The sequence below is a fragment of the Pinus tabuliformis genome, chromosome 7, assembly GCF_031772625.1.
Source record: "Pinus tabuliformis cultivar Carrire ecotype Pingquan chromosome 7, CPIR1, whole genome shotgun sequence".
Lineage (NCBI taxonomy): Eukaryota > Viridiplantae > Streptophyta > Pinopsida > Pinales > Pinaceae > Pinus > Pinus tabuliformis.
The window spans coordinates 593,794,440-593,821,571 of NC_142293.1; the positions used below are offsets into that span (position 1 = coordinate 593,794,440).

The 27,132-nt window shown below is 39.4% G+C and overlaps 1 protein-coding gene across 1 annotated transcript in view; it reads right to left on the reverse strand.

The window, feature by feature from the left end:
* LOC149248824 (DNAJ heat shock N-terminal domain-containing protein) overlaps positions 1-19,673 on the reverse strand; it is an 84,363-nt gene extending 64,690 nt beyond the window's left edge. Inside the window, exon 1 of the mRNA XM_089458561.1 lies at positions 18,602-19,673. Coding sequence (XP_089314687.1) covers positions 18,602-19,285 — 684 coding nt within the window. The 5' untranslated portion in view covers positions 19,286-19,673. The remainder of the gene's footprint in view (positions 1-18,601) is intronic.
* Between the last annotated feature and the right edge of the window lie 7,459 nt (positions 19,674-27,132).

Here is a 27,132-nt window from a genome sequence, read left to right on the forward strand (position 1 = left end):
GGCTCATGTTTGAGGTCAGCTAGGGCAAGATTAGCCCTCATGATAGTTGGATAAGCCCACCAAGGGCATTCGTTGGAGCCCTTGAGAAACCTATAAAAAGGAGGAGAGATGTGAGGCATTTTGACACATCCAAGTGAGCAACACAGGAAACAAGCACAAGAAGATTACCTTTGTTTCGGTCACAGGTTAGAGGCAGATTCCAGCAAAGGAGAAGAGGGTTAGATTGAGCAACTTCATAATGATTGGAAGCCTAGTCTAATCTGCAGCAGGGTTGAGTTGTTTAAGGCTACGTTGGATTGATTTTGGGGTAATCCGTGTGGCAGGTTATCTTTGTTCTAAAGGTCGCAGAGAATTGTCTCATTGCAGGGAGCCTAGGGCTTGATAGGACTGTTGCAAGGGAGCCACAAACCTTATCTGGAGTTGGGAAAAGGGCAGAGTGATTTGGAGAGGGTTGGAAGGCCTAATCTAAGGCTGATTTCTCCTTAGAAAGGCAACGCATGAGAGGATGTTGGAAGAAGGGAGTCGCAGCAGTGAGGAGTTGTTTTGGGCTTGTTTTGGCATGATAATTCTTCCATGAATAGGCCAAGTGGGTGATAGACCTATGGTGACTAGGCCACAATCCTGTAGTTGTTGTTTGGAGGGCTAAACAATCCTAAAACAGGGTGCAGGATCATTTAGGGCAACGAGTTACCAGACTTGGAGAAGGGAGAAGGTCGCAATGTTTTGTGGTAGTTTTGTTCACAGATGGTGGGTTGTTGTGGGCTACAGGAGTGCCCTAACCAGTGACCAAAATTCAATCCATGAATAGCAATTTAAAGGTATGTCATTTCTCCTTTGTTGTAGGGTGTTGGATCTAGTTTTGGACCAGATTGGATGGGTTATTTGTAAAGTTTGTTAGCAGCCAAGAGGAAGGGTTTCCTAGGTGGTTGGATGCCCTAACCAGAGTGCAGATGCTACAACAAGGATTGATCACTCATGGTCTATTAGAGGGCAGCATGAAGGTGGACCAAGTGTGGACAGTGGCTTGGGCATTTATGGTCTGTTGGAGGACAGCGTGATAGTGCCCAAGTTGGAGCCCAATGTGCAACACTTTGATGGACAAAAATAGCTGTTAGAGTGGCAGTTGTTGAGCTCAAGGGTTTGATCAACCATGAGTAGTTTGAGTAGCCCTAGATTTGTCGTGTGGAGAAGGACATCTACAGCAGAAAATGGGTAGGCCTCCTAACCCATGTTCATTGTGAGAGATCGGTATCTTACAGTGACAGGTGGCAGCCCTTTGTGTCGTATGTTAGTCTTCATTGGAGCAGTGCAGGAAGACTATAGTGGGTTGAAGTCCCTGAGTAACTAAGGAACAGCAATGGGCATTTCAGAGTTAACTCAACAAGTGTCTCGATGTGTTGATGTGTTGATGGACGAACGATCAATGAGAGAGAAGATTGTTGAGCCAAGATTCAGTGGTCAGATGGACTTGGAGAATTGATAGAGGCAGATTGTGCAAATGGGGAGCCGAAGGATCAGGCAGATGTGTATAGGATACGACCGAGGCAGTTGTGAGGAGCTCTACATCAATTATACGGTTAGAGTATCTCGTATTGGGTAGATTGGTGGTCATCACCACAGACACCAAGCCCTAGTTTTCATATATATTGTATCAGTGGATGTATGAGGGCCATTATCCCTAGTATGGGAGCCCTAGACTATTGTATTCTTCAGTTGAATTAATATAACGAAGTTGGGTTATTGCACAAATTTTCGTAAAAAGTTGTGTATATATTGTGCACTAGTAGATTTATTGTTGTTTATATTCCGATGTGCAAAGTAACTTCATTGTGATTCTTGGTTTGGTAGCATCAGTGATTTAGGATTCTATCCTAGACACCAAGATCATGGAAAAACAACATGGTTTCAAAGCGTGTCTGAGCTACTTTGATGGACAGTGAATCAGAGTGTGCACAGCGAAGCAACTCAGAGGGAGTTGTGGTTGTCTAGATCATGGAGCAGAGGGTTCAGCTGAAGACATGGAGATGTGGTCTTGATTGGCTTGGCAGCAAGATTGGTTGGGTGTTCTGGTGGATTGGTGGTGATCCTAGTGAACAATAGCTTGTTGTTGTACAGTTGACTAATCATGGACTTCCTATGACTTGTCATGGATGGTTGGGACAACTCGAGGATTGCTTTGGCATGAATGAGATCAGGATGATCAAGACTACTTCATGTGATGGACTGCAGAATGGTAGGCTAGCTTCTTCATCAGATCGTGATGTTGCATATCTAAGATAGAATGGATTTGCACGAGTGCATCTGATCCAAGAGGATGAGTGCTTGCAAGACTGAGCCAGTGGATATTGTGTAGACTCAAAGTGAGTCTAGCCTCAGAGGGAGCAGCCCTATGGAGGTTTGGGATCTTCAAGTCCAGATGTGATGAGGCAGAGGCACTACCGAGATTACAGGGTTGATTCTACAGAGTATGCTGCAGTGATAGATGCCAGATGGGCTAGTGTCGTCGGTGATGATGGAGACTTCCTAGTGTTGGAAGTACCTCCCTCGTTAAGAGAGAGCGTTGAGATTTGTAGCTTGCGAGGTACTCCAAACCTTAGGATTGGGGGTTGTGGAGGAGTTGGCACACAAGCATGGCTTGTGGGCATAAAACCCCAAGATTGTGGGATTTGCACCCAAGCATATGGATGTTATTCCATGAGGAGATTTCTACATGTGATGATTTGAGTTGATAGACGTCTCCGAGAGTAATCGAACGCAACAAAAATAACTCGAATCCGAGTTATAGAAATGGAGATATTAATTTTTGAAGTTTGTGTGCAGGCTTGTGGCTCATGTTTGAGGTCAGCTAGGGCAAGATTAGCCCTCATGACTGTTGGATAAGCCCACGAGGGGCATTCGTTGGAGCCCTTGAGAAACATATAAAAGGAAGAGAGATGTGAGGCATTTTGACACATCCAAGTGAGCAACATAAAGACAACGAGCACAAGAAAATTATCTCTGCTTGGGCCGCAGGTTAGAGGCAGATTCCAGCAAATGAGTAGAGGGCTAGATTAAGCATCTTCATGACTGATTGGAAGCCTAGTCTAATCTGCAGCAGGGCCGAGTAGTTTAAGGCTACATCAAATTGATTTTGGGGTAATTTGTGTGGCAATTTATCTCTGTTCTGAAGGCTACAGGGAATTGTCTCATTGCAGGAGATTGAGGGCTTTGATAGGATTGTTGCAAGGGAGTTGCCGAACTTATCTAAAGTAGGGAGAAGGGCTAAGTAAGTTATAGAGGGTTGGAAGGGCTAATCTAAGGTTGATTTCTCCCTAGAAAGGCAATGCATGAGAAGAGGAGGCTAGAAGAAGGGAGTCGCAACAATGACAAGTTGTTTTGAACTTGTTTTGGCATGATAATTCTTCCATGAATAGGCTGAGTAGGTAACAGACTTATGGTGACAAGGTCGCAGTCCTGTAGTGGCTATGTTTGGAGGGATAAACGAGACTAAAACAAGGTGCAGGAGCAATCATTTAGGGTAGCAAGTTACCAGACTTGGAGAAGGGAGAAGGCTACAGTGTTCTGTGGTAGTTTTGGTCACATATGGTGGGTTGTTGTGGGCTACAAGAGTGCCCTAACCAGTGACCAAAATTCAGTCCGTGAATAGAAGTTTAAAGGTATGCCATTTCTCCTTTGTTGCTAGGTGACTCTGGTTTTGGACTAGATTGGATGGGTTATCTGTGAAGCCTATTGGCAACCAGGAGAAAGGGTTTCCTAAGTGGTTGGATGCCCTAACCAAAGTGCAGATGCTACAATGAGGATTGGTCACTCGTGGTCTGTTGGAGGGCAGCATGAGAGTGGACCAAGTGTGGACAGTGGAGTGGGCATTTATGGTCAATTGGAGGACAGTGTGATAGTGCCCAAGTTAGAGCCCAGTGTGCAACACTTTGATGGACAAAAGTAGTTGTTAGAGTGGCACTTGTTGAGCTCAAAGGTCTGATCAGCCAGGAGCAGTTTGAGTAGCCCTAGACTTGCAGTGTGGAGAAGGACATCTACAGCAGAAAATGGGCAGTCCTCCTAGCCCGTGTTCATTGTGAGAGATGGGCATCTTACAGTGATAGGTGGCAGGCCTTTGTGCCCTATGTTAGTCTTCATTGGAGTAGCGCAGGAAGACTATAGTGGGTTGAAGTCCCTGAGTGGCTACAATGGGCAGCTAAGAGTTGTTCACAAACAGAGTTGTGAACAACTCAACCGGTGTCTTGATGTGTTGATGCGTTGATGGACGAATGATCAACAAGACAGCAAATTGTTGAGCTGAGATTCAATGGCCAGATGGACTTGGAGCATTGACAGAGGCAGATGCTACAGATGGGGAGCCGAAGGACCGGGCAAATGTATACAGGGTATGACCAAGGCAGTTGTGAGGAGCTCTACATCAGCTAGACGGTCAGAGTATCTTGTATTGGGTAGATTGGTGGTCATCACAACAGACACCAAGCCCTAGTTTTGGAATATCTTGTATCAATGGGATGTATGAGGGCCATTATCCTTGGGATGGGAGCCCTAGACTGTTGTATTATTCAGTTCGATTAATATAACGAAGTTGGGTTATTGTACAAAATTTTGTACAAAGCTGTCTATATTTTGTGCACTAGTAGATTTACTGTTGTTTGTATTCCGCTATGCAAAGTAGCTTCGTTGTGATTCTTGGTTTGGTAGCGTCAGTGATTTAAGATTCTATCCTAGACACTAGAATCGTGGAAAAATAACAAAATACGTACCTTTCCATTGATGAATGCTACCTTGAAACCTTTATCTTCCATCACAAAAATAGACACCAGGTTCTTCTACAAATCAGGGACATACAATGCTTCTTGTAGATGTATGGTTTGCCCTTAATTCAAGTGAAGAGTGACAGTACCTATCCCTTTCACAGGGTAGGTCGCATTATCTCCACGTATGATCTTTGGATTAGTTTTCTTTTCAACCAAATTTGAGAGGGCCTCCTTGTATCCAGTGAAGTGCCTTGAGGCTCCACTATCAATCAACCAGTTATCCAAAGTATTCAGAGGAGAGGCAGTAGATAGAGCAGAAATAAGATATAACTCAAGTCTCATCATGTTTTTCTACAACATTACTTTCATCATACCTGGCATTTCTTATCCTTTTGGGAGGTCGACCATTTCCATTTCGAGCAGTCGGAGCATTCCTATTTCCTTTGTTGTTGAACCTATTGTTCCTTTGATTTCCATTGCCTTTGAAATTGTTGTTCTTGTTGTCATCATCCCTTGGAGGATTCTTCTTGTGAGGACACTCTCTAGCATAGTGGCCAAACCTGTTGCAATTGTAGCACCTTCCTTTTCTTCCTCCTTTGAATCCCTTCTTAGATCCTTGACCCTGTCTCCTTGGACCAGCATCATTCTTCCTTTTCACATGAGCAGAGAAGGCAATAGGTTCATTTCCATTGGAGGACTTATCTCTCTCCATCATCCTTGTCTCCTCTTGAGTGCATCTAGCCAATAACTCATCAAAACCAAGTATCCTATAGTTGCTGAGAATGGTGGTGGTAAATACATCCCATGGTCTTGGAAGACCTTCAAGAGCAATGCTCCCTGTCAAAAATAACTTCTCCAATAGATACCAAGTCATTCTTGATTTGAGCTATTCTCATGAAGTAGGATTGGATAGACTCCATTTTATTCATCTCGGTAACTTTCAACTTGTTTTTGAGAAAGAGGATTTGATTTGCATTATTCACTTTGAACATCCTAACCAGCCTATCATATATTTCTTTAGATGATCCCATATCACGAATATAGGCAACCAAATGCTTTAGAATGGAGTCCATCAAAATTTTCTTTGCTTTGACCTCACATTTTCTATACTTCGTCTTAGCAACTCAATGCATTTGAAGGAGGCTCCACCACTTTTCCCTGCACTTAGTCCAATACTTCACGCTCCTTCAAAGTTAGGTCCAAAGTCATCTTCCATGCATGATAGTCAGATTTGTCATTAAGCTTGTCCTCAGTCTTGAAGTAAGATGTAGAGGCCATGGAGACTTGTCCAATAGTCTTTGTCCAACAAATACCTTAATGATTGTTTTTCTCTCTTGCTTGGGCTTTGTCTTCACTTGGGCTCTAATACCATGTTAATTTTCGATAACAATGGCATATTCTATGCTTGCAACAATTACTTCAATGTCCTTTTATTAGCCCAATGACAATTTCCACTTAATTTCCAATAGCAATCACATTAACCATTAATCACATTGACAATAATTGTAGATAGAACATAAACAATAAATGTAGAAGACAATCCAAGACAAGAGAACCCCAGAATTTGGCTAATGCCAGGGAAAACCCCCAAGATGGGGAAAACCCTTGGACAATTCCTCTTATTATTTAATCAAATGTTCAGCAAAGAGATAAAGTATAATAATAAAAAGTCAAAGTCAAAATCAATGTTACCAGACTCGGAATCAACAATAAATCGACGAGGCAAAAGAGCGAAGAGTTTTAATCGGATCGGTGGAAAATCAGGGAAAAATACCAAGTTAATTTTCGATAACAATGGTATATTATATGCTTGCAACAATTACTTCAATGTCCTTTTATCAGCCCAATGACAATTTCCACTTAATTTCCAATAGCAATCACATTGACAGTAATTGTAGATAGAACATAAACAATAAATGTAGAAGACAAGACAAGAGAACACCAGAATTTGGCTAATTCTAGGGAAGAACCCCAAGATGGGAAAAACCCTTTGATCAATTCTTCTTATTATTTAATCAAATGTTCAGCAGAGAGATAGAGTACAATAATAAAAAGTCAAAGTCAAAATCAATGTTACCAGACTCAGAATCAACAATAAATTGGTGAGGCAAAAGAGCAAAGAGTTTTAATCGAATCAGTGGAAAATCGGGAAAAAATCAGTGAATTCAATAAATAAAGATATACACATATATTGAGTATTAAAAAAATAAATAAATAAAAAACAAATTTCATTGATATTCAATAAAGCCATGTCCAAACAATGCATAATATCAATAAATGTCCAAAAAATCATGAATGAATAAGTATCTCATATATGTTATGAGTCCTGACTCCTAACCAGTGACTACATAGAACCAGAAGCTAAAAGTTTATAAAATACTACATACTAATCAGTAAAAAACAGTAACTGAAATCTCTTGATTGCTGCTGAAATGGTACGGTAATGGTTTGCTACTGAAATCTCTAACAGAGCACACGCTAAAGCTACACTAAAGCACACTACACAATACGACTCTATTATGTGAAGTAAACTGAAATTAAAACCATGCCTCTATTACCTTCTCAGCGTATGAGTTGTGGGCCTAAGCAGTGAGAAGTCAATTATGGATCAACGTTTAACTTTTAACCTAACAAAACCACACAGCGAAAAATGCGGGAACCCTAAAAGTTAAAACTCGTGCTCGCCAAGTTGAGGGTTGAAAATCACCTCAGTCGCCTAAATCGCAATTAATCGGCGAGTCGCAATTCAAAATCGCATTTACCACGAGTCAAACTCGATCAACGCAAGTTTGACTCACCTAGCATTGAATCAAATCTTTTGAGGGAAGAGCAGAGTTTGACTCGCGATTAATCGCGAATGGTCGGATATTCTTGTTTCATTGGTCAAAATTGACTTGCCAAATCATTGTCCAAAACAACCCTGTCAAATCTGCAATTTAGCCCTCAATCAACAATAATCAAATCAGCCCTAACCAAAATGTCAACAACAGTCAAAGTCTGGTCAAACTTCTCCAAAACAACTCAGTCAAAGGAGAGAGGAACTCAGCCTCTCTTCCTAGTCAAACTCAGCCCAAAATAGTCAACAAATCTGCAGTCAAAGTTGGTCAACCTAAAGTCCACCCTACAGTCAACGCAGGTCAAAGTGCTTCTGTTGCCGCAATTTCTATGCCCAAAAACTCAATCTTCCCAAACAAAAATTCTCCCAGAAAATCGAAGTCAACAGTAGTGAAAGTTGCAGGCAAGTTCAGATTTTCGGCCTTGTAATTTTCGTCCTCCTTCTTCTTCACATGTGTGAGAGAAGGATGATGGTCTCTCTTATTTATACAAGTCGTTGAGGGTCAAAATACATGTCTCTTAGGCTTCATGAGCCTACATGATGGTGTAGTCGACCTTGACAATTTGCACATGTCTGGGCTTCACTTCAAAAACACATTTCCCCTTGTCCGATTTGGGTAATCTTTAGGTCGATTTTGGTCCTCTCAAATAGAGGAATTCAATGCAACAAATATCTCCATCAAAGGAGCTATCCAAAGAGGAATTCAACCCTAGTTGCCAATTGTTGAGAAATCTAGGGCATAGTAATTATGTGATTTCTCTTCTATTAGTAACTGCTTGTGAGTGCTTTTTACTTCTTTAGATTAGGATCTTCTTTTACTTAGGTTATTAGTGTTCTTCTTCATCAAACAGCTACCAATGGTTTATTAGTGTTCTTCTTCATCAAACAGCTACCAATGGATAAACCATAAAGAGACATAAGACACAAAATATAGGCTATCAGTCAGGGCCAAAACCTCTCACTCTTTGAGATGAAAACCCGAACAAATTCTTCTTCTTATAAAGATTCCAATTGACGAATACCAAGACCAAAACCCTTGACCTGTTTTCCACTCCAAGACCAACTCACAAAGCTTCTTCTTCCTTCAATGAAAGTCAAACTTTGTTCTCCTTTATTGCTCCTTCTAGACCTCGGCTTCCTCTTCTCTATTTCAGATCTGCAACTTCTTGGCTTCCTTCAGAAATCCTAACATGTGTAAAGTGTCACCTTTGAGTCCATGATACCTTTCGCTTTAGGTGGAAATTGTTTGTTTGTCAACTCGGCATGTTGTCACCCTTGCTCTTCACCCAAAATACTTTCCTTATAGTGACTAATATTTCAGCCTTCTTCCTGTGATAGACCGCAGAGCTTGACCTAATTGTATCTTTGAAATTTTGTCTCCTCAACAAAGGTTGAGCTACCTATTTATAGTGGTTTGCCTCTGTAATTAGCCGACATGAAAGAGCTTGAGCTGACATGTCTCTTAGAGTAGGTTATTTACTCCATTTTGTAGCCGACATGAAGGAGTTGTTTGTGCTTGGTCTTGGAGGGCTTACATACTGATTTAATGACTCATACACAATGTAACATACCCAAGAAGGGTCCTTCATACATGACATAGACTCAATTTGACTTTTATGACTAGATGACAAATCCTAAAGGCTCACAATGGGAGCCATCACTAAAATAAAATTCCTTGCTCATGAAACCCATGAGACAAGCATTACAATAATAATTTTATTTTTCTTCTTTTCATTATGAAGACCAAACCTAGTTACATTTTTCAACACTCCCTCTTAACTAGGGAGGTATTCATAATGGTACTTGGTCATTCTCAATCTGAAGAATTTCTCATAAGAATTGGTAACCCATCTGTATAACATCATATTAACCAGCATTATTACATAGCAAGGCCTTGACTAATCGTTTTATCTCTCCACAAGATCTAAACACAATGTTGGCGAGACCAATGATGTATAGACAACCTCATCATTATCTCTCTCCGAACATAACCCACTCGAGTTCTCATGGTGTGTTCCACTAGGACTATTCTTATCTTGGATTCCCAGTCCTCAAAGAATATCGGTCCTCTACGACTACTCTTATCTTGGATTCCCTAACTCATCCTCAAAGAGCATCAGATGCCAAATGTTTACCCAATCCTCCATTTTGTCTTCCCAAGTGAAGACAAGAATGATGTGTCTATCTCTCCCTCTTAATTAGGGAGGACATATCTATTCCAATAAAGGAATGTACTCATTCTTATGGAAGGAATGTACCTAAGCTCCCTCTTGGCTTAGGAATTTTGCTTCCAAGTTTCTTCCAAGCAAGAAACTCGTTTCTAGGCTCCCTATTAATTAGGGACCTACAACAACTTCTTAGGTGGAGATGATGGGACAGCCCGCTGCTTGAAGAACTCTCTTCACGATGTCATGAACTTCTTTTCGTTATCTAGAGACTAGGAGTCTTCATGTTTGGGAATTCTACATAGGGCACCAACCATCCATCACTTTCATCCATGAGTCAGCCATGTCATCATCGAAAAGTGATCCATCAATCCATATTTGGCCTTCCTTCATGCCATGTTTACTTAAGGATCTTTCATCCTACTACATGTGCATCGATGGTGGAAGATATCCATAGATCTTCCCTTGGCAGCCCTGCATAACCCATCCAGATATTCAAAAATAAAGGAATGAACATTAAAATCAACATTACCTTTGTGATGGTCTTTCATCATGACATCTTTTAGTTTGCATCAACATCCTGCATACATATCGACACATCTCCCAAAGATATATATTGTCAAGGGTCTCTTTCTTTTTCAAACTCCATCAGAGTCTTCATATCTTCCATGGAGATATCCTAGTCAAATCTTCTTGGTCTTTTGGATGTTGATTTCCTTTACCATGGTTGCATATTCCATGATCTCTTCCTTCCTTTCTTCGCACATTTCATTCCCAAGAGCTTCCAATTAGAGTTCCTCAATTGTAGTCAACCACCTCATACTTCATATGAGGACATATTATGTTGATTTCATCTAGTGAATGTGTGACCCATGCATTCATGTATTCCTTTGAGGGAGGAGATCCTTTCTTTTGATCATGCTCTCAAGATAGAGCATTGATCCATGTTACCTGCAACCATATGACATGACTTCCACAATATCAAATGTAAGCATACATACCTCATTTTTCTTTTGAGTCATCCAGACTTTCTGCAACAGCTTCCTTGATTGAAAGAGCTTCAATCCCTTGATCTACTTCACTTTTATGTCATCATACCATCATCCCATGAATTCCACAAGTTTGGAATTCTTGATGAAAACCTTGCTTCCCCTCATGATCGGTGAACCTTTCAATGTAGATTCCATCAAAGAATTTTTAGGATCTAAAGTATCCCCATCAATAGATGTTTCCTTTTGACAGATGTATGATGAACCTTGTACTAGATGACCTTGCCACTAATGTTTTCAATGAGATTCCCAAGAGCTATATCCTTGACTTTCATAGATTCTAATTGTATTTCGTGCTTCTCTATGATGATGTTCGAGCTCTTGCTTTCAATGCTTCTATGATGCCTTGATGCATCCCATTTAGTGAATCATGATAGCCATATCTTACAACATAAGACTTAGGAATTTGAGAAGAACTTATGTGAGGAAGACTATCTCAGTAATAGAGACCTCTTACTTCCTCTTTCTTGGACTTCTTCATTTCAGCTTCCTCTACTTCTTTGGTGATATGGGCTTCTTCTCTTCCTCTCTTGTTGTCCTCCTTAAGCTTAGGACAATCTCTTTTGTAGTGCCCATATTCCTGACACCCATAGCATTGAATTTTAGCAATGTTCTTCTTTTTCTGAGGACCAAACATTCCAAATTGTCCCTTTCCTTTTGTTATTGCAGCATAAGCTTGATTTTGTTTTCCTGCTCCCACATCAGATTTGGCCTTTAGTCTAGATTCTTCAATCTTGCATAATGACCATAGATCCTAGAATGGAGTAGCTTCTTTCTTTCCATAAATACTTGAAGTAAAGCTACCCCACTCCTCTGGTAGTGCATCTAATACAACTGTATGTCATTTCACTATTAGACATGACTTCTCCCAAATCTTGTCGTTGATCCCAGATCTCAGATATCCTCATAAAGTATAAGGCTATTCCAACTTCCCTTTACATCTTCAGCTTGTAGAGTTCTTGCCTTAATGAGATGACTTCTCCAGCAATGCTTACAGAATACAACTCTACCAGTTTGTCATAGATTTCTTTTGAAGTTTCAAGTTTAGATACATATGGGATGAGGGGATCCTTAATGGATTCTATGAGAATCCTTTGGGCCCTAACTTCCCCTTTCATATATTTGGCAAGAGCTTGAGCATCTTCCTCTCTTGGTTTAGCGATAGAACCTTTGACATGTTCCATAACCTCATTTTGAATGAGATTCAGATCTGTCCTTTTCTTCCATGCAAGATAGTTTGAAGCCCCGATCAGTTTGTTGATTTCCTTGCAAAAAGACATTTTGACAGATTCAAATGTGGACATAAATTTACTTGACCGGATGCTCCTTCTTCTTGTTGCTTCCCTGATGTTGATGATGATATAGAGGATAGAAAGCTTCTCCTTGATGAAGGTAGTTTTCTTCAAGAATGGTCCTTGATCCCACAAGGAATGAGATGACACTGCCTTTTGATATAGCTTCCTTTGGATGAATAGTCTTCAAAACACTTTAACTTGAGTAGATGTAGGGTTTTGGCCTTCTCCCTCTTGATGATGATCCCAATACTTCTTTGTAAACTTCTTTGATCTAGGGTTATGATGCTTCCTTTGACTTTAAGATGATCATCGCTTTGATGCCTTCCTTGAGATCTGATCCTTGAGTGTCCCTTGATAAGATGCCCTTCCTTGACTTAGTCACCTTAGCTTTCATACCATGTTGAGAAATCTAGGACATAGTAATTATGTGATATCATTTCTCTTCTATTGGTAACTGCGTGTGAGTGTTTTTTACTTCCTTGGATTAAGATCTTCTTTTACTTAGGTTATTAGTGTTCTTCTTCATCAAACAGCTACCAATACATAAACCATAAAGGGACAAGAGACGCGAAATATAGGCTATCAGCCAGGGCCAAAACCTCACTCTTTGAGAGGAAAACCCAAACAAATTCTTCTTCTTATAGAGATTCCAATTGACGAATACCAAGACCAAAACCCTTGACCTATTTGCCGCTCCAAGACCTTCTTCCTTCAACGAAAGTCAAACTTCATCCTCCTTTATTGCTTCCTTCTAGACCTCGGCTTCCTCTTCTCTATTTCAGATATGCAACTTCTTAGCTTCTTCAAAAATCCTAACATGTGTGAAGTGTCACCTTTGAGTCATCGATCCCTTTCACTTTAGTTGGAGATTGGTTGTTTGTCAACTCAGCTAGTTGTCACCCTTGCTCTTCACCCAAAATACTTTCCTTATAGTGACTGATATTTCGGCCTTCTTCCTGCAATGGACAGCAAATATCTCTCGCATGTGTGGAGGTTAGTTGTTCCACAAAACAGTCCCAAATCAACACTTAGATACCTCAATGCTCCTTTCTTCTTTCTCGTTGGTAATTAGGCTCCCTTGATGACCCTCGCACTTCAGAGCTTGACCGAATTGTGTCTCTGAAATTCTGTCTCCTCAACATAGGATGAGCTACCTATCTATAGTGGTTTGCCTCTATAATTAGCCAACATGAAAGAGCTTGAGCCGACATGAAGGAATTGTTTGTGCTTGGTCTTGGAGGGCTTAAATACTGATTTAATGACTAATACACAATGTAACATACCCAAGAAGGGTCCTTCATACATGAAATAGACTCAATTTGAATTTTATGACTACATGACAAATCCTGAAGGCTCAGAATGGGAGCCATCACTAAAATAAAATTTCTTGCTCATGAAACCCATGAGACAAGCATTACAATAATAATTTTATTTTTCTTCTTTTCATCAATTACATAAAATCAAAATTACTTATGTCATTATGAAGACCAAACCAAGGTACATTTTTCAACTAGGGCCTACATGATGGTGTAGTCGATCTTGACAATTTGCACATGTTTGGGCTTCACTTCAAAAACACATTTCTCCTCGTCCGATTTGGGTGATCTTTAGGTCAATTTTGGTCCTCTCGAAAAGAGGAATTCAATGCAATAAATATCTCCATCAAATGAGCTGCCTAAAGTGGAATTCAGCCCTAGTTGCCAACTTACACATTAGTTATTTCCAGTTTACTGGAATAATCATCACAATTGCATGCATAGAGTTGGAGCTTCAATTAAGTGGAGTCTTCATCAATTTGACTACAGGACGAGGTGAAAGTTATAAGTTGAGTTAGAACAAGTTAGTCTCCAGTTTTGATTGGAGAGAGAACAGGTCAACAACTCTAATGATGATTGGAAGGAGAGCAAGTAACACTCTCAGTTAACTCGCAATCAAAACTTGAGTTCTAAATTAAGTTGGGCCTCCTTGCATGGATCGAAGTTTACCTATAAAGAGAAGGACGAAGGCACAATTCACACACAAGTTTTGTGAGATCATTCTTTGTTTGTGGGTACGCATTCTTGAGGAGCAAGTGCACACGAATTTAGGAGGAAATTTGTGCTAAAGAATAGAAGCTGAAGTGTGCATAGAAATAGGGGCCTAGTGCGCTAGAAAATAGGAGGTTTGTGCAAGGAAATAGGCCCAAGTGCTAAGAAAATAGGGGCTTCTTGTGCGCAAACATCAAGGAGCAAGAATCAGAAGCTTTGTAAGGCGAGTCAAGGCTAGTTCAACTTGAGAAAAAGTTTGTTCTCAGAGAGACAGATTGCTTTATAATAGATTCAATTGCTCCAAGACTATCCATAAAATTCCACAAAGAAAGCAGGTTTTCCCATTTTGGTTTCTTGGGTAAACAAGCATGTTAATTTGTGTGATGTGTTTCAATACCTAGTTGCCTTGTTTTTAGATATTCATCTAAGTAGTTGCAGAGTTTCATGGAAATTTAAGAAGATTAGCTTTCATTTCATTTCATTTGATATCTAACTTCAGTCTAGAATAGATTTCCTAGAATGTTATTGGAATAACACTGAGAACAATGCACCCATCTCCCAAAAATTCCAAGAAAGCCCCTAGAATCACTCTCTATGCTTTTGGAATATTTCCTACAAGTTCCAAAGCTTCAAGAAATTGAAAATGGCAGGAAAAGTTTTCCCAGCACCCAGGACAGATTCCCATGCTACCAGGGTTATAATTCTATGGATGAACTCGATGATTCCTGCAACAAACTGAGCTTCCGAGGATTCTAAAGCCACTCACAGTGCTACTAATTCTGATTTCCCACAAAATGCGAACATTCAAATGGCAAACCATCTTCACCTGCAGATTGTCCATCCTCCATGGCCTAGATGGAAGCTCTCACATTCCAAGTATAAGAACTTGGAAGGAAAAACAACTTATTGTCTCTTTATACTAGACAAAAAATTCTGCATGCAAAAGAGAAAATCTAAGGATGGCCCAAAAATTCACCTGAAAATCATCCCAGATCTCCTTAGTCTCCTTTTTAAGAAACCAAAGAACTTAGAGGCCTCATAACTTGATTCAACCCATGATTGCTTCCGTTTGATTCTGATTCCAACTCTTCTAGTGTTTGTTCTAATCTGCGACCTCCTTCTATGGGGAAAAATTGAAACAATCCTTATCAAGCAACATTCTTTTCAAACACAAATGGACTTTAAGGCCTTTTACTTTGCACTTCGTAATTTTGTTGTCTAATTTCACTTTCCCATGTCCCCTAAAAAGATCTACTTTTGCACACTGCCACTTACCACCAGAAAATCCATTTCTCCTTACAGGCTTACCCTAATGATTCCAGACAAGCTGCCACACCATAGTAACTGCTCTTCTGCAACCTTTTAGATGCCTGATGCAAGAGACTAAAAAACACTTTACCCCAGTGTTGTGAAAATCGCGATATTATCATTTTATTGCGATTTTTCCCTAAGCCGATATTATCGCGAGTAATAATAGCGGATTTTTTTATACCAAATAATTTCGAAAAAATCGCGATTTTTCCCCAATTTATCGCCGAGGGTCGGGGCAGCGCGGTTTTATAAAGGATGCTAAATGTTCGAAATGCAAATTCTTTTGAAAAAAACAAATAATTTTTGAGTGGGGCAACGTAATGATCAAGTCTAGGCCCTAGTATTGATATGCTATTCATGGTAATGTTAAATTCTTAAAGTAAAAGTGTTTACTTAAATTTTTAACATTACCATGAAATGACTCAGGATGTTTGAGAGTGGTTCCGGCCTCATTGGATTTCATATGTAGAAAGTAGAATTTTAGATTTCATTCAAAATGCAGCAGACTTATCAATTTTTCAGGATTTCAGGATTGGGAGATTGTAATGTTTCCAGGTGACACCACCTGCCCGGACTACCCCTGCCACCAGTAGAGGACGTGGTCTACCTCCTATAGCTCCTACTTCTAGTTCTTCAACTTCTAGAGCACAGCAGACTCCACTGCCAACTCCACCAGCACCAGCATCTACATCTAGAGGGAAAGGGAAAGTTGTGGCATTTTCTCGCAAGGGGGCAGAGGAAATCAATAGGATTAGACTTTAGTTATTTTCTTCATTTTATTGTATATGACATTATGACATGATGAGATACATTATTATATTTTTTGTTGATATTTTGAGGCTGAGTTGGGACTCAGGAGTCAGGACTTACTATTCAGGACATGATTCAATGTTATGTGTGATTTTAGCACTAGAAATGATATTGAACATCTTATATATTAGTTATTTTATCATATTTATGTGTCAATGTATTTATTTTATGTTGTAGATGGTTTAGATATTAAAAAAATTGAAAAAAAAAAAAGAATATTTTTGTACCAAACGATTTTTTCCCGATTATTTCCCCATAATTACGATTTTTTCCTCGCGCCGATATTATCCCGATAACGATTAATGCAACATTGCTTTACCCCTATGGTCCTTCTTTATAGAATGACTAAGGCACTTTAATATTATTACTTAAAAGTTAAAACGTGACAGGAAGCAGTGATAGCGTAAAGATCCTCGACACTTCTGATTGAGGCTCTAGAAAACTGTAATAAACTAAAGAAATAATAGAATCTGTAAAGCCTAGCAAGGATGTTGGAATAAATTTTCGGTTTATTTGATTGTGTACACTGTAAACCAGCCTACTCTTTCCTTGTGCTTCTTCTTCCAATAAGGCCTAGAATGAGCAAATTTTGCCTGAAGTCATTACAAGCACCCTTTTCAACATTATTCCCACCAAAACTTTAGAAACATTTTTATATTTACTTGTAATTGCATAGAAACAAACAAAAATATATATATGGCTGTCATCAAATAACTCAAAATTGAAAATAGTCATTACGCCCAGGAATGGATACTTCCATTCACCCCAATCAATACATTGCTGAATGAGGAACAGACTGGGAATTGGTGCATTCAAACTGGGCAGGCTTCCCAGATAATTCCACCCTGGGAATTAAGAGACAATCCTACATCACTCATTGAAGAGGATGGCAGAGGGCAGATCCTGGGTGATTGCAGGAGTGCATTTAAGAAGAGATCGAAGGACAGACTCCAGTTGTAACTCAGTTTATGAACTCTCCATGATCTGTAATCCTGTTACTTTCGGTGGGGAAGTTATGGCTGAGCAGGGGAAAGGCCCAGAAGCCATCCCAGGGCTCACATAGGAAGCCCAAGCAATTACAGTGCAGATGGGATACCAGGGAATGGTATGCCAATGCATGGACCAACAGGGCACAGCCAGTCCTGATCAGGATGTGAGCTCATAGAGATCAAAGAAGTTGACGTCCTATAAAATTACAAATGAGAAGATTCTACATGTTCTTGTCCGATTTTAGGAGAGGCTGTGAGACAGGGATGAGCTTCAATCTTTCCAGAGGCCTGAGTTAGAGAAGAAAGCTATTGCTGGGGCACCTCTGTTTAGTCGTTGCAGGATCAAGGTTAGAGAAGGAGACGATGGGGATGTCACCCTTAAGAAATAGAAGGATAACATGCTGTCTGGAGATAACCATGAGCAAAGTATTACAAACACAGCAATCAGTGCTTATTGAATAAGAAATCCCAAATACAGTAGCAGTGCAAAATGGACAACAAACCAGAACTGGCAAGCCAACCAACTCAGAGAAACCACCTCTATGATAGCTACGTATTTTGTCAGTGATACTTCTGGTTTAGTTCGGAATATTGCCTAACTTTTGTAGATCTGAATGAAATATCATTTTTGAGTTTAACTGGATAAAATAAACCATGAGTACATACATAACCCATGTCTCATGAGGACAAATCAGCAGAACCAATTTCTCATGAATTTGATGTTGAGATTCATAAAAAAATTGTGAGAGTTGAATGAACCAACACAAACCCCAATTCTGTTTAAAAAAAGAAAAAAACTATAAAATGGCAAAAAAAAGGGAACAATAAAGTGGCACTAGGGCTGCACGACACTTAAAAGAATGTAAGCCAAGAGGAATGCAACCATAGATAGAGTGATACAAAGAACAAGTTCACTAGAAAGAAACCAAAAAAAAAAAAAACGCAAGAGCACAACAGAGTGCAGCACTCGAAAGGTAGTGCCCTTAAGCATGTCACTATATTAAAAATGAAAAAGACTTCTATCGATGTGTAAATACAGAATCTATATACACAACTCAAGAGGTAGAACGCTTTCACAAAAAGGGGTTATGAGCTTATGTGTACAAGGTCAACCTTAACAACACCTAGAAATATAATAACGATTACAATATAAGGTCTGCCTTAACTGAAAGTAAAGCCTACACCATTTTCAACATTCTAGTAGTTCACTTGGCACTCGTTTTCTAGCTCTGTGATATATGGTTCCGTTTTCTGCACGTGTATAGGGCCAATAGTCAGTCCCAATTATATGCTGGGCTGGTCATGGAGGATGTACATGGAGCTCTTTTACAATTTTTTAATTAAAAATAAAAACAACACACTAACCGCTTCAGCTTTGGAGCCCATAACAATTATGGCAGATCCTTTCTTCTTGAGACTCTTGCGACGAATAACGACATCTTCGACCGTCCCAAATCGCTCAAAGATTTCCCTAAGCCTCTCAGCACTATAATCGTCACATGCAGCCAATGAATTCCACGTAGCTTTCACCATTTTTTCCTTGTCCATCGACTGCACAGAATCCGCCTTCGTCTCCTTCTTCGTAGCCTCGGCAAACGACTGCGCAAAACCGAAGGATTTCTGCGCGTGCTTGGCTCGAATCCTGGCAATTTCCTCTCGGAGCTTCTTCGCGGCTCTGTCCTCCTCAGCCTTGTCATTCTCCTCCTTCTGCTTCCGTGCGTCGAAGGCCTTTTCCCGCTCGTTGAGCTCGTCCATCATTTTCCTGCGCTTCGAAGAGACATCGGAGGCCCTCTGGTGTTCCCTGCTGAGCCTTTCATCCCTCAGGCGTACGAATTCATCGAAGGCCTTGCGAGCGGTCTCGTCGGTGAGAAGCTCGTAGGCGGTTTGTATCTTCTGGAAGAGGGCAGCCGCGTTGGGGTCGTCGGGCCTTTTGTCGGGATGGCAAACAAGGGCTCGGGCTCTGTAGGCCTTGCGTATCTCGACCACTGAAAGCTTTGAACCCTCTCGGCCTGACTGTAACCCTAACACCTGGTAGTGATCCTCCTCCATAGCTTCAAGAGCCTCAAACTCCTGAAGCTCTCAAATAAATGAAGAAATTTACGATGGCGGCACTGTTAGCTGCGAAAAGGCGAGCCCAAGGTTTATATTTGCCTCTGCGTCGTATTGCCGCATCCTTTCACCGAAAAGCAGAAGTTAATAAGGTCTCTGGTTTAGTTTGTAACAAACTGCTACAGCTGTGCATTAGTTCTGATCTGACATGGATATAGAAAAGCGAAGCATGCGTTCCCCTCCGCTTCTTTTCCCCACTCACTCACTCAGGACGGCTGGATGGAAAAAATCTCATCCCTGAATCAGATGCCTCGTAACCTCTAGAGGTCGTCCCGACTCGCCTTCTTCAGTCACTCAGTTTGCGTGAAAAGTTCTTAAAATCGTAATGGTCAGCTCGCCAATTACGAATTAGTTTTGGCTTTAGCAGATAAATAAAATTATTAATAATAAATATTTCTTATTAATATCCTAAATCTCATCTCATCTCCGAAGTTAGTTTTAGCTTAATGAATAAATGTACTAAAAATAGTTTATAGGGTTATTTTTTGCAATTCAATCTTTTTCTTACTCAAATTGATTATGAACTAACCTAACCTTCTAAAAGTCCCCTCACTGAAAAGACAATGCCAAGTGATTGATGCTAACATACTCTCATAATTGTCCCTGATGTCTCTGAAAGCATTACATTCCAAAATGAAATGTTTTTTTGATTCCACTGCACCAGAAGTGCAAAAAGCACACACCCGTCAAAACGTGTCAGCCAAAAATTCTCTCATGTGATTTCTACCGAAATACTTTGTTTAAGTACACACCCATTATTCTGAAGGTTCTTTAGGTCTCTTCCACCGTCTCGTTTCACACCGAAGTTGATGTGAGTTAGTTCTTAATTGAGCAATAAGAATATTTGTTCTCCACGGAATGCTAGCTCCAATGTACTCTTTTTGTCGGGGATCACAAGTGGGGTTAAATTCCTAAACATAGTACTTCTTCTTTCTACCCAACTCTTTTCCCCATATACGCTTAATGAGTTTCTCCATAACAAAATTCTTTAACTCCTTGTTATTTGTGGGACACGGATTGAGATAAATATCTCATTTTTGCATACATTTGTTGTTTTGTCTTATCCATGATTTCTTTCTTTCACCCATGCCTTCATTGAAGATAATTTTCCACCATCTACCTACTCGCATTTGCTCAATTCTTTTTAGATACCTTATAAGACGCACCATAGCAATTGCTTTGATGGGAGTTGTTGTTGTTTCACTCAACATTATCTCATAAAGAACCGAACTTTTATTTTGAACTTGCTCATGATCAAACATTTTTGGATTTTCTCAATTTGTTTCAATTTTGAAACAGGGATGTTGGTAGCCCACAGTGCACACCCATATAATATCATTGGACAAACTATGAGTCCAAATAGCACTTTAATCGTTTTCCAATCCCATAACTTTGTCTCTTTGCATTTGTTTTGAAGTGCACATAATGCTTTCCACCCTCCTAAAATTCTCTTATTTCTACAGTCCTCCCAATTAAGCTTGTTGTTGAAATTGATCCTCAGATACTTGTATTCATTTATTTCTTCAAGAATGTTGTCTTCAAAGAAGAACGTATGCTAGCTTTGCTTCCCTTTATTAGCGAAAATCATTATTTTGGTCTTATTGGTATTGACTTGCATCCCCATTGAATTACAAAAATGCTCAAGGGCATATAAGTGCATCTACAATCCATGGGTTGATTTAGCAATCAATACAAGATCATCAACATATAAAAGAAGCTTTATTACAAACTCCCCCAACTGAACACCATCCCCACCTTGCATATTTAGCCACTCTTCCAACTTATCAATATATAAACCAAAAAAGGTAGGGGATAAAGGGTAGCCTTGCTTGACTCTGATGTCACTTATAAAACTTTCTGAAATGCCTTATGAAGTTTTAATTTTGACTTTCACCTCTTTATAAAGCCTATGGGCTCTAGAATGCAAAGGAATTGCAAGTTCTTCCATTCTATGTCAATGCCTTTTTGAAGTCAACAAAGTAGCAAAATACTTCTTCTTTGTCCCCCCCAAACCTTTTTAATAATGTGTCTCAACGTGATATCATGATCTATTGTAGAATGCTTAGGCCTAAAATCTGCTTGCCCTTTTGCCCTCTTTTCTTTTACTTATGCCCACTTACTGATTTTATTTTCTACCATGTCGTTGAAACGCTTTGCAAACAAAGGATTGATCATAATGGTTCTATAGTTGGAAGGATTATTAATGTGTCCACCTTTAAAGAGGGATATTGCTAGACTAGTTGTTCAATCTCTTGGGAATCGTTGTCTAGTGATATTGTTGAATATTTCCATGGTATGTGGTGCCAACCAAGTTCTTTGCCTTCCCTGTTTTCAACTTTTTAATTCCTGCCTCCACCTCCTCCTTTTTACTGATTTTATTTTCTACCATGTCGCTAAAAAGCTTTGCAAACAAAGGATTGACCATAATGGTTCTACAGTTGGAAGGATTATTAATGTCTTCAATCTTAAAAAGGGATATTGCTAGACTAGTTGTTCAATCTCTTGGAAATCCTTGTCGAATGATGACGTTGAATATTTCCATGATGTGTGTTGCCAAACTATTCATTCCCCACTATAGATATTCTGCAGCCCAAATCCTTTGTCTTCCATATTTTTTACTTTTTAAGCACATAAATAAAATTATTAATAAATATAGATCAGCGTAAATTCATGTTAAATGTTAAAACATTTACCTCCTAATTAATATATATATATATATATATATATATATATATATATATATTAAATTTAACTTATTCATATAAATAAATTAAATAGTTAATAAATATTAATCATAAATTCATAATAAAAAAAATCAATATTTATTTGATAATATGTTTTACATTTTCAAAATAAAAACATAAAAACTAATCAATTTTTATTTTAAATTATTATTAATACTTATAAAAAAATTCTCCAAAGGGGTTGGTAGATGAAGGAATGGCGTCGGCCTGGAGTATGCCGTAAAACTGATTCTGCTTGGCTAAGAGCTCGTCTTCCTCGGACGTAAGGAAACAGGTTAACGGCCCAAGACCCAGAGGCATCTGGCAGGAGTGAAAGCCTGCTCCCTTACGGACCACCAGCGGGTTATTACAGGTGGCGTGGTTTTCCTTGATAACGGTGATGAGTCAAATCGACATTCGCGGATAGCATCCAGAGATGGTTGTCCTCACTGTTGGTTTGACACCTGAGTTTGATAGGTTTTGCCACAAAAAAAAAAAAAAAAAAAAAAAAAAAAAAAAAGATGAAGGAATGGCGACTTGAGAGATGGCTTACAACTCTCCTCCCACGCATCATTAATGTCGATCAAGCATGCTATGGACGCCTCACTTGGCCCTCGATCGGTGAAGGTTTTAGAGAACCTCAAACATTTAATTATGACTGCCCTAGTCGCGGGGTATGTTTGTGGGATTGGGGAGATGAGGGATAAGCCTGTGTGAAGGAAATTTCTTCAGGCGAGTTGGGTGGCTTCCAGTCTAAGCCATTCCTTACCCCTTGTTTGAAGACTACAATGTTTTGTTGTGTATTCGAGAATAATGGTGTTTCTTCAGCTTTGTTGATGGTGCAAGGGGTAGCCATTTAGGACCTAGGGTTGTGGCATTTAGTAGCGTCAAGCAACATTTTACTGCAATTCGTGTGGATAGTATCTTTTGTCACAAGGGACAACCTCATACTGTATCTTGGATCCTCAAGCTCCTTTATCTCATAGGTACATTCTTACAGGTTGACCTTCTCTGGTTTTCTTATTGGGTGCTCTGAGCGATCTGGTTTGGTGTTCTATGTGGGAGTTGGGTGTTTGTTGTGGTGATTGTAAAAGGTGGTGGTGACCCCTTTAACGTGTTTGGTAGTTGGCCAGGGTGCAATTTGCCCCTTCTCTCATTGGTGCAAGTATCAGGTTTCTGTCTAATTATCATTCTAATTTGGCTTTTGATTTGTGGGGTCTATGTAGTAGCGTTTAGAGAGTCCTAGGGTTTGGCCAAGGTGATCATTGTGGGTAGTGGAAACCTCAGTGTGTCTCCTACATTTCCTTTCTGTAGCCATCTTCCTTTGGAGGGTCCATGTGGAGGGGGGCTAGAAGCTTGCGAACTTTCATTTTCTGGGGTGGGGTATGGTTGTTCTTCGTTGAGAGGGAGGGTTTGTAGAAGTGTGGGGTGGTGGAACCTATAATGGTGGGTTGGCCATGTAGAGAGGATTCGTAGGATTAATGCATATTGGAGATCGATAGGTTGTTGTTGGGACGCGAGTGAGAGTTCTATCATCTAGTCACATGTGGGGAGTGGATGGATCAACTGGAGTGGTGCTTTGGGTGTGTTGGGGGTTTGGTGGGATATTTGTCTTGGTAGCAGGGACTCTCGTTTGAATTCTTCATGCAATTTGAGTCAAGTGGGCAGTTGGGGCACATACAATGCCAGCAAGGATGGGCCCAACAAGGTGTTGGTCCACATGGTTAAAGGGGATGTTCACCAAGTGGAGCTGTCAGACGGGGGGGGATTAAGCAGCAATATGCAAGTCGGGACACGTCGACCTACCTCTGCCTTTTGATGTTTTAGAAGCGCAGTTACGCTAGAAGACAACAAATAGCCCCTAACCAACATGACAACCACAATGAGGTCATTGCATTAATGAATGACCTCCAACGCAATCAATGGCATATGATGGATCAGTTGGTCTCCCTTCAATGAGGGAAGAAGCAACTCTAGAAGAGGTTGGATAACTTCGAAGGAAGGATGACACATATGGAGACTCGTGTCCATGAAGCCTTTCATCAGCTACATGGCAATGGTTTAGATGACACGAATCTATGTAATCTTGTTGGTTAATGATGATGAGGGGTTGTATTTTGATACTTGGGTGGTTCTAGTTTCTCTAAGCAATTCATATATGGTCTCTAAGTTTTGTTGTGTTATTGTCAGTGTCTTTTTTCCATTACCATCTCACCAGCAAGTTTGGTAGGAATGAGGCCACAGGTCTTTTGAAACTATGCTTTTCATGATGTAAATTTTCATGAATTAATAGATTATGTCAATTTACAAAAAAAAATATATATACTTATAAAAAAAACAATATATAACTTAAATACATATATATTTAAAATATATAAATATAAAACAATAACAATATAAGAAAATAATAATAAGAGATTTGATCCTCGTGGGTGTTTTGTAGATATAGAGTTAGGATGGATCAAGTTGGTATAATTATTAATTATAATTATAAATATAATTATTAATTTTATGTTTTCTATTTTATATTATTTTTAATTTTAATTTTATGTAATTTGACGAAGTCAATTTTTTTTATAGATAATTATAATTATCAAATTTTTTTACCGAGTTAAAATGTTTACATGACATTACATTGCACCAGTATAGATCCATCTTAATCATGGATCTAGCAAGTGCCAAGAGGGATCAAAAGATATCCATCTTAACCACTGATCCAACATCTGTCGATAGGGATCAAATATTTTGAGGTGCGAACTTCTTTTAGAGTGCAAAACGAAAAAAGGTTTGCAACTCAAGAGATTTGCATCCCCCTTTGTCGCTTGATATATCAGTGGTTAAAATGGATATCATTTTTCATGGTTTAAATTATATTTTTGAATGCATAAATGGATTCAACGCTTTCGAAATCTTATTGGCCGCTTAGATTGTGTAAACAACTCAACTTAAACTTGCAATTCCAATAAATCTTTACTGGATTTTATACAAATTTGACGAAAAAATATACCTGAAAGGGACCAAAATGTAGAATAATGTGACTACTTCAAATTTTTTAAACATAAAATTTTATTTTGTTCAATTATTTTATATAATATATACATATTTTTTTTCCTTAAAAAACAATTTTTAAATGCGACAGGTTAATTTTATATTAAGAATTGAATGAATTATACATCTCAATTTTATTATTTTTATTGCGTTCTAATTGAATTTTTTTACTTTCAATTACTTTTTGGGGGGGGCATTGAAATATTTTATTGTGGTTAACATTAACATTTTTTTTAATCTTTGCCTACTTATATATGAAATAAATTAGTGTAATCCATCTTAACTCTAGATCTACCAAGTTATGTGAGGGATCAAATCTGAAAAGAGATTCCTCTAGGCGCTTGGTAGATCCATAATTAAGATGGATCTAGGTTTGTTTAATTCCCCCTTTAAATGGGCTATATTCCACATGAATACGATGTGTTTTCATAAACCCAGAGCTCAAAAACCATTGGTAACTTGCCAAATTAAGTTTACCTTAATTACCGAACAAAACTTTTTTTTTTTCCAAAGGAAAAAACGGTAACCTTTTATTAAAAAATTAATGAAAAGTTACACTTGCAGATGCATTGAAGCATTCCGTATGCAGCCACATGGGCTCGAGTGATTCGCACCCCACGCATCGTTAGAAGACTAACGTGCACAAAGAATAAGAAAAAAGAAGAGGAGAGAGCAAGAAAAGAGGAAGAAAAACTGAATTCCGGCTGTGAGTAAAACTCACGCTTCAAGTTTTTCTCCCCTTTTTCTTTTCGACCTTGCGCCATTCTCCTTGAGTGGGCTCGATCGAGGCAATGACTAACTGTGTTTCTGAATTCTGTGGGCCTGTTTCTTTGTCTGAATCTGAAGTATCTGAGTGGTGATGTCGTTTCATGCCTCCCATGCTTTGATCCACGCTTGTCATCTCTGCCTGATTTTGGTGGTTCTCTGCCTGATTTGGATGCAATTGTGGAGCCTTGTTGTCTGATATGTTTTCCTTCTGATTCCCTGTTTCAGCTTCCTCTATGATGGTATCATCCTCTTCTGCTTCTAATTCTTCTTCTTCTGATATCGAAGAGGCTCTCTTTTCCGCGGCTCTCTTCTTTACGACATCATCTATGTTCTGCCATCCTTTGGGCTTCCTTTGTTGTGGCTTGCTCTTGTTGAGGCTTTTGCATGCATTGAACAGATGACCTGTTTGTTGACATCCCCTGCATCTGAAAGCTGTATTCTCATAGTCCAAAGGTTGTTTCCACTGAGTGTTGTTGAAGTTCAGAATGATGCTTTCAGGTAATCCTTGGCTAAGATCTACCTCGACACATATTCTAGCAAAGGTAAAGATTCCCTTTATGTGTCTCTCTGTATCAATCTTTAAAATTCTTCCAAGGGTATTCCCTATAACAAATAAAGCCTTGGAGTGCCAGAAGTGTATCGGGAGATTATGCAGCCTTACCCATACTGGCATCCTTGATACCACCATGGTGCTGGCATCAAACTCCGGGAACCATGGGGTAACAAACAGTCCCGCACTGCCCCAGAACCATGGCCCTTCATTGAGAATTTTTTCCTTTTCTTCTTCTACAAGAAAAGTTACTATGAAGAAACCCTTAGAGCAAAGGTGGATTTGGCAGTTTTTTGTCCAGACCGTGTGAATCCATTGGTACAATGCATCGGTTTTAGGCCAGAAACCGTTAAATCTACAAATAACAACATTTTTTTGTAGATCTGTGAATATGTACTTTACCTCTGGTAAATCCAGAGAGATGGAGGGATTCTCTGGCACTTGATCCACGATATACTTCCCTGGAGGTACATTAGCGGCTGTAGATTCTTTCCCCTTTGGAGGTTCTTTCCCTTTGGCTGCATCGCGATAGGTACCTGTAGGTTTTGAGGTAGCTCCCTTAGATCCACCTCGTAATCGGTAATTGAGGATAATAGTTGAGTCCTTTGCAACCCTGTAATGCTGGAGCGTGTGTTGATCCTGCAAGCAGAGCCCTGAAAATAATAGGATTTGTAATGCAGCTGGAATTCCCAGTTTGT